General features: G+C 36.2%; 1 protein-coding gene and 1 non-coding gene across 2 annotated transcripts in view; both read right to left on the minus strand.

Moving 5' to 3' along the window:
* LOC112010696 (uncharacterized) overlaps positions 1-1,150 on the minus strand; it is a 3,346-nt gene extending 2,196 nt beyond the window's left edge. The window contains exon 1 of the transcript XR_010632416.1: positions 1,057-1,150. This is a non-coding gene — a transcript (uncharacterized LOC112010696). The remainder of the gene's footprint in view (positions 1-1,056) is intronic.
* Positions 1,151-2,886: 1,736 nt separating this feature from the next.
* LOC112010695 (probable receptor-like protein kinase At4g10390) lies at positions 2,887-4,912 on the minus strand. Its single transcript, XM_024043052.2, has 2 exons — positions 3,918-4,912; positions 2,887-3,794 (listed from the first exon to the last, which is right to left on the minus strand). Exons 1-2 carry the CDS (start codon positions 4,351-4,353, stop codon positions 3,049-3,051), a joined length of 1,182 nt encoding a protein of 393 aa, XP_023898820.1. The 5' UTR covers positions 4,354-4,912; the 3' UTR covers positions 2,887-3,048.
* Between the last annotated feature and the right edge of the window lie 2,798 nt (positions 4,913-7,710).

Genomic DNA, 7,710 nt, shown 5'->3' on the forward strand with positions numbered 1-7,710 from the left:
CCCCCCCCCCCCCCCCCCCCCCCCCCCCCCCCCCCCCCCCCCCCCCCCAAAAAAAAAAAAAGAGTCCGAAACCAACATCTTTCCCTTTTTTCAGAAACTTGAATTTCTTATATTAGTTATTATATATATATATATAAGTGAATTTATTATATTAGATAAATGCATAAAACAAAATTGTCTAGTAATGTGAGGCAAATATTCATAAGGTCAAGTGTGATGTAAAATTTTCTTTAATATTTGATCTAAATAACACAGAAAATAATAATACCAGTTGCAGTAGAAGTAAATTAATATGAAAACTAGAGGTATGGTGTTGGTGCGATGACAACAGGTAGTGGTTTGAGTTCAGAAATCAACCTCTTCAAAAAAAAAAAAATAATAATAAATTGGGGTTAAGGCTACCTATCAATCATCTCTCTCAAACCAACAAAAAGGGTAAGCCTTGTACACTAGGTATGACCTTTAATTAATATGAAAACTAATAATAGTAATGGTAATAAACTTTGCTTCCATTTCACAGTTCTTTTAGCAAAAATCTAAATGTGTTAAGAATTGGATGTCAATGTGAATTTCAGTGAATTCAATACATTTTTTTAGTAATTTTAATACTAACAGGTAACATTGAGTTTAATAGAATATTCTCAGCCAAAGAATTCTGATGCTATCTACTTATAGAATAAAACGGTGTTCTCAACTGGACAATTGACCTATAATGACCGCAAGTCTCTACTTTAAAAGATCCCTACGAAAAATAATTCAAGGAGTTCTAGGCATCTATCTTTTGTATGGAGTATGAAATTTATTCAATTTGTTTAAAACCGCATGGATATCATATGTTTACTGTCAAGCATATCCTTCCTCAAAAAGTGGTTAAGGTAGTGTGGAACAGAATTTTAATCCATTGAAGGGAAATGTCGTTGTTAATTTCTTCGCAAGCTAAGGAGAAAATGTGATGGAACTTGACAGAAGGGACACATTGTAATTGTAAATAGTGAATAATAAAATAAATAAATAAATAGTAGGGCTAATATTTGAAGTTGAAAATGCTAAACCTACAGATGCCATTAGAGCAGCCCCAGTAGTTCCGCCGAAAAGTGATCCTTGCTTCCTGATTTTGTATCTGGCAGCCGCAATTTGCAAACAGAGAAATTATGTGAAGAGATTAATTTTATAATTTAGCTATATATTTTGAAAATTTAACCGTTGTATTGCGTGTTCTTTATATTCTTAACACACTTATCAATTTTCTTGTCAATCGAATGTTTTTTACTATTCGATTCATAAACCTATATGCATAATTTTAGAGTATAAAAACTTAAAATTTAAACATTTGATTGATAACATAACTATTGATTTTTTATTTTCTAGAATTTTTGCAAGTATGGAAGATATAAGAATAAAATGCAATCCAATGGTAAATTTGTTAAAATTTACATTTATTAAAAAAACATTGAGTGGATTTGTAGTTTTAGCCAGCTACAACCAAATTGGTAATCAAACTGTATCCTTTAATTCCACCCACATCTCTCTTCAATTATTTTACTCTCAAAAACTCAATGCAAATCTCTCTCTTTGTATGTGTGTGTGGTCATAGAGAAATCTCTCTTTATAGCACTTTGGACAAGGGAAGTGGGTGATTACTTTGGGCTTATCCTTGTGGACTTGAGACAAGAAAATGACAATGCTCATTGAAGACTATAATCTCTCTCTCTCTCTCTCTCTCTCTCTCTCTCTCTTTCTCTCTCTCTTTGTGGTTGACAAAGAAATCTCTCTCTATAGCACCTTGGCCGAAGGAAGTGGGTGACCAATTTGGGCTTACCTTGTGGATTTGAGACATGAAGACGGCAACGCTCATCAAAGACTAAAATCTCTCTCTCTCTCTCTCTCTCTCTCTCTAAGCTTATCATTGATATCGATATCATATTTTGTTCTTATTGAATGTTAGATTAACCAATTTTATGGTTCAATGTCAAAATAACCAAAATTTTGTATGTTGACTCGACTTTAACCTAAATGACCAAAGAAAGTCAAAATTTCAACAAACCACCTAATTTTATCATTTCATATCAAAATGCATATTTTTTTACACTTTTCACAAGTTTGGGCTAGCTAAGTTGGAATGCAGTGAAATGAGTTTTTATTTGGTTGTTTCTATTATTTTATTGGAATGATTTTTTTTTTTTTTTTGATCGGTTGAATGAAAAAAAAAAAAAAAGATCGAATATAGGGTGAGTTGTAAATAATATATTAAAATAGATAAATAGTTTTTAAAATGCTAAACATTAAAGTTTTAGCACCTCAAATGTAAATGCTCTTATATATAGTTTTTTAAAATCTCAAATTTTACAGATACAATTGTATTTTTATCCACTTTCATCAAAAAGCTAATACAAACATACACTATGTCTGATTTACCATTAGAAAAATTAAGGAATAGAAACTTTCAAATTTATTACTATTCTTTTTGATAGTTTGTTTCATAAATGGGGAGAAAACAATAAAAGATTATATTCTCTAGATATTTTATATAAAAATTTTAATTTTAATCTTTTATTGTTTTTCTCCCCATTTTAATTTATACTCCCCTCTATTAACAAATTAACATAGATGTCTTGCTTTGAAAATAATCTTTCTAATATTTCTCTTGTTTTCATATTAAAAATATCTAGAGGCTATAATCTATTTGCATTGACATGTCAAATATGCTCGTTTGAAAAAGTAAAACAAACTAATAATATTCTTCTCTTAAAAAAAAAAAAAAACTAATAATATAAATAAATATATTTCTACCTACTTAAAAATAGAAAAAAAATGATAAAAAGTCAAATAAAATAAAATAAAATAAAATTAAAAAAATTAATAATAAAAAAAAAAGGCATGGGAGGGTTGTTAAAGTGTCACTATCGAATGATATTATGAATGTACATGGTTGGGTGATGTAACTGGTATGTTATTCAACACCACTCCTAATGAATCCAGCTGCAAAGATCAAAAGTGTAATATAAGTATTTTTTTTTTTTTACAAACTTACAGAATCACACTAATAGATCATGAATAACGAATCATGAGTTGACCAAATTTGTCTTTGTCCGGTGGCGGTGAGAATAGGAAGGAGGTGGAAGAGATTTTGTCCTTGATAGTTTGCAAGATGAGGGTGGCAGAAGGCCTGAGGGCGGGCGAGTGGCCAAGGCAGAGGGCTGAGATGGAAAGCATGGCCCTTGCTTCTTCCATATCATAGTCTCCGCCCAGTCGTGGGTCCACCATGTCCGCCACATCCCTCGTCAGCAATGTCGGTCCCACTATAGATGTCAAGAACTGGCCCCTCTCGGAACAGAAGGCCTCCATCCCTGTCACAAGCTCCAAAACCACTACTCCATAGCTGTAAATGTCGTTCTTCTTTGAGGCTAATCCAGTTCTCAGGTAGTGTGGATCGGTGTAACCTGGAGAACCCATCATCACTTGCTTCCTCCTCGACGAATACGCAGGGGAAGATGAAGAAGGTGGGAGTATGGTGGAAGAAAACCCCATCTTTGAGAAACCGAAATCACAGAGCTTGCAGTTGAGACGGTGGTCCAGTAGGATGTTTGAAGCTTTAATGTCACCGTGAACAATCTGTGGGCTACACTTTTCATGCAGATATTCTATTGCTTGCGCTAGCTGGAAGGCTATTGTCATGCGGCTTCTCCACGAAAGCACAGGCAATGATTTCCTTTTGCTTTTTGCATCACCACCACCATGGAGCTTCTCTTGCAAGCTTCCGTTGGAGACGAACTCAAATACCATTGCCCCTTGTTCTGAAATTTTATATATATATTATATGTATCAAATATCAATATATCATGGATTAATTTCAGATCTCAAATCTTCAATTAATTAAAAAGATAGAGCAAAATACTACATATATGTACAGTACTCACCTCCGTCATCACAATAACCAAGAAGCTTGACGATATGTTGATGGCGAAGACGTAGCAGGATGTCCAGTTCTTGCTTGAACAATTGGTTGAGGCGCTCACTGCCAATGTGGACCTTAATTGCCCCCAGCTCCAGCTCCAGCTCCAGTTCCAGGCCCTGGAAGTAAGCCAAATAGACGGTGCTAAATCCTCCCGATCCAATTACCTTGGAGAAGTTCTTGGTCAGCCTCTCAACCTCATCCCAACTGAATTTCCTGATCACCCCAACCCCATCAATATTCCGCTTTTGGCCATCAATTAGCTCAAGTCTATTAGTATTAGTAGTGGTGCCATTGCTAGTAGATTGGTTCCGGTTCCCATCATGGTCCTGATTATAAGTAACGACGCGATTGGATCTGCGTCTAATTTTGAATCCACTAAGGCACTTGAGGAAACCCATCACTTCCAATTACAAAAGCAGCAAAGCCAAGTATAAGGATAGCTAGCTAGCGCTGGTCAACGTGGTGTGGTTTGATGTCCCTCCCGTCCGTCCTTGAAACTTTTATAGGAGATGGAGGTGTCGGTGGGTGCAGTGTAGTTGGTAATAGAATCTATTAAGAATTGTATTAGATCAAGGACAAACTAGTAGCGGTGGTAGTACTACTAAGTACTAATAACATAAGAAGAAGAAGCGACCCAGAAAGAGTGTAGGTGAGTTTGAAAAACTAAAAAGGAAAAGATTTCAAAATGAAAAAAAGGATGGGACACCACACCAGCAGACAAATACGGACTGTCGGTTCAGAGTTCAGACCCGTGCGGATGAACCTCTATAGATTTGTTTAATCTTCATACCGGAGGTCGCTACGGATGCAGAATCCAACAGTGCCTCCTTTTCTGATCTAGAGTTTAGAGAAAATGAAGCTTCCAAGGAAAACAGTTTTATCATTTGTTAAACGTTACATTGTCTCATCCCAACAAGAGGGACCGATTCTAACATTGGAGCAGCAAATAATTATGGGTTTTTAAAAAAACCACCAGAGTTGGTGAAGAGTAGATTTAAGAGCCTCCTTGTTGAAATCTTTGTTGGTTTGTAGCTTGAATAGAAGACTAAAGTGGGATTGTTGTTTAGAGAGAGCCACTTCATCAGAGCTAACAGTCATAACCCCTTTTTCTTCTTCAAACAAGTGGAACTTTTTCCATAACTCCTCCATAGAAACATCCATGTTGGCAATGATAAGGAAAAAAAAAGGTAAGAAAAAAATGTGTTGTGTGAGAAAGATAGATGGATTGTGGAAAAAAAAAAAAAGTAATAAAAAATCAAATCTTCTACAAAAATCTGATAGTCAAATTTGAGAGGTTTAGAGCAACCACAGTATTTTTACACATCTATTTTTATACTAAAAACTTACTTTTGTTACTTTACACATCTATTTTTACAAAACACTCATATCAGTTCATATATTCTATCACCTTTTTTATTTAAATAATCAATTTTCTCAATTTTTTTATTATTTCCCTCAACTAACCCCTTTATTATACGCAAGCTCTCTCTCTCTCTCTCTCTCTCTCTCTCTCTCTCTCTCTCTCTCTCTCTCTCTCTCTCTCTCTCTCTACCCATCTCTCTACCCATAACCCATCTCTATACCCATTTCTGAATCAACTCTCCCTCTCGGTCTAATCCACACCATCTCGGTCACAAGCACCGATCAAATCCGACCAGATCAGATTTGAACGAGATCTCCCTAGCTCCAATCCACAAGCACCGATCAGATCCGACTAAATCAGATTTAAACGAGATCTCCCTAGCCCCGATCCACAAGCACCGATCAGTTCGTGTATCTCCCTAGCTCCGATCAGGGAAGACTCATACCTACGAGCTCCGATCAAGCGAGACCCACGGACTCCGATCATTCTAGTCAAGCACCAATCGTTCAGATAAGCATTGATCTGTCTCTTTGTTGTTTGTCCGTTTGGGTTTGTTTGTGTATGGGTGTGTTTGTGTATCTCTATGTTTTTTTTTTTGAATAAGTGTATCTTTGTGTTGATTTGTCTATGTGGATGTGTTTGTGTATGAGTGTGTTTGTGTGCATCTGAGGAAGAAAAAGAAGATGAGAAGAGGAAAAGTTATTGAATTTGTTGAGCACGAAGAAGAGAGAGAAAAAAAGGAGTGAACGGGAAATTAATAATGTAAGGACTCAATTTGAATTGAGTGTTGGGTTTTCAGCCCAACAAGCCCAAACAATACATTTATAGAGAGTGGGCTGACAGGCTTAGGTGCTGGCCGTTGATCACCATGCCCAAACTTATCTTTAAAAATGGCTAAGTGTTTTCTTACAAATGAGGGAATGCTCCTCGGCCTGTGGCCAAGGAGGCCCTTCCTTTTTTTCCCTCCCACACATTTGCTTTACTAGCTCTTCTTTTATAGTTTTTCTCTTCCTATCTTTTGCTTCCATCTGTTGATTGTCTATTCACCTTTTTCTCTGGTCGTCCATCCCATCAGAAGCTTTATCGATACTCAAGTGGCTCACTCTGACCAACGTTATCCTGCCAAGGGGTTACCTCTCCATTAATGCGGCCAGGGGGTTAGTTGAGTGCATTAAATGCGAGAGTGACAGCTTGCCTTGGGGTTAGCCACTCCCCGGAATCAATCTTGTCAGGCCGAGGACAAGGTGTCCTCGGCGTGGATNAATACTCTAGTTGTGATTTTCCAAGATTCTGGTTTCCTACCCTCTACCTTTTTTTTTCCCCACCTTTTTATTTTTTTTATTTTTTTATTTTTTGGCCGTATGTCAATTCTCTGGTCAAATTAGGAGGATTGCTAGTTGCTCACTCGCTTAAAATTTAAAACGCGAGGCAATACTATAGGCATCACCTTGTGGCCCACTAATACCACTAAAGGCAAAAACTTGTTTTACACATTGTGATTATACTTTTTTCTTGTGATTTACACATTGTGATTTACATCATCACATTGAAGCGCTTCAATAAGACCAAGGACTTTTGTCTTAGGCTTCAATCATTTCTCCTCCTTAACAAAGATATCCAGAAATAAATTACTCCCAACTTCTTTAATAGTCACACCATGAGAGCACCACCAGAGTTGGTGAAGAGTAGATTTAAGAGCCTCCTTGTTGAAATCTTTGTTGGTTTGTAGCTTGAATAGAAGACTAAAGTGGGATTGTTGTTTAGAGAGAGCCACTTCATCAGAGCTAACAGTCATAACCCCTTTTTCTTCTTCAAACAAGTGGAACTTTTTCCATAACTCCTCCATAGAAACATCCATGTTGGCAATGATAAGGAAAAAAAAAGGTAAGAAAAAAATGTGTTGTGTGAGAAAGATAGATGGATTGTGGAAAAAAAAAAAAAGTAATAAAAAATCAAATCTTCTACAAAAATCTGATAGTCAAATTTGAGAGGTTTAGAGCAACCACAGTATTTTTACACATCTATTTTTATACTAAAAACTTACTTTTGTTACTTTACACATCTATTTTTACAAAACACTCATATCAGTTCATATATTCTATCACCTTTTTTATTTAAATAATCAATTTTCTCAATTTTTTTATACGAGGACAAGGTGTCCTCGGCGTGGATTCAAGAGAATAGGCTTCCCCCCTTTCTCCTCAGAAATAGCTTGCTCTCCTCGGCATGGGCCTTGGGCCTGCTATGTGAAGGACTGAGGCTATCAGGCCCACGGACCCCACAAATAAAATAATAAATGGACAAGCTACAGTAACCATGTATATTTACACGGTAACTGTAGCTCATGTAAAGATATACACATTTTTAAACAATTTTAGAAGCACTGATGTTG

The sequence above is a fragment of the Quercus suber genome, unplaced genomic scaffold, assembly GCF_002906115.3.
Source record: "Quercus suber isolate HL8 unplaced genomic scaffold, Cork oak 2.0 scaffold_285, whole genome shotgun sequence".
NCBI classification, from domain to species: Eukaryota; Viridiplantae; Streptophyta; class Magnoliopsida; order Fagales; family Fagaceae; genus Quercus; species Quercus suber.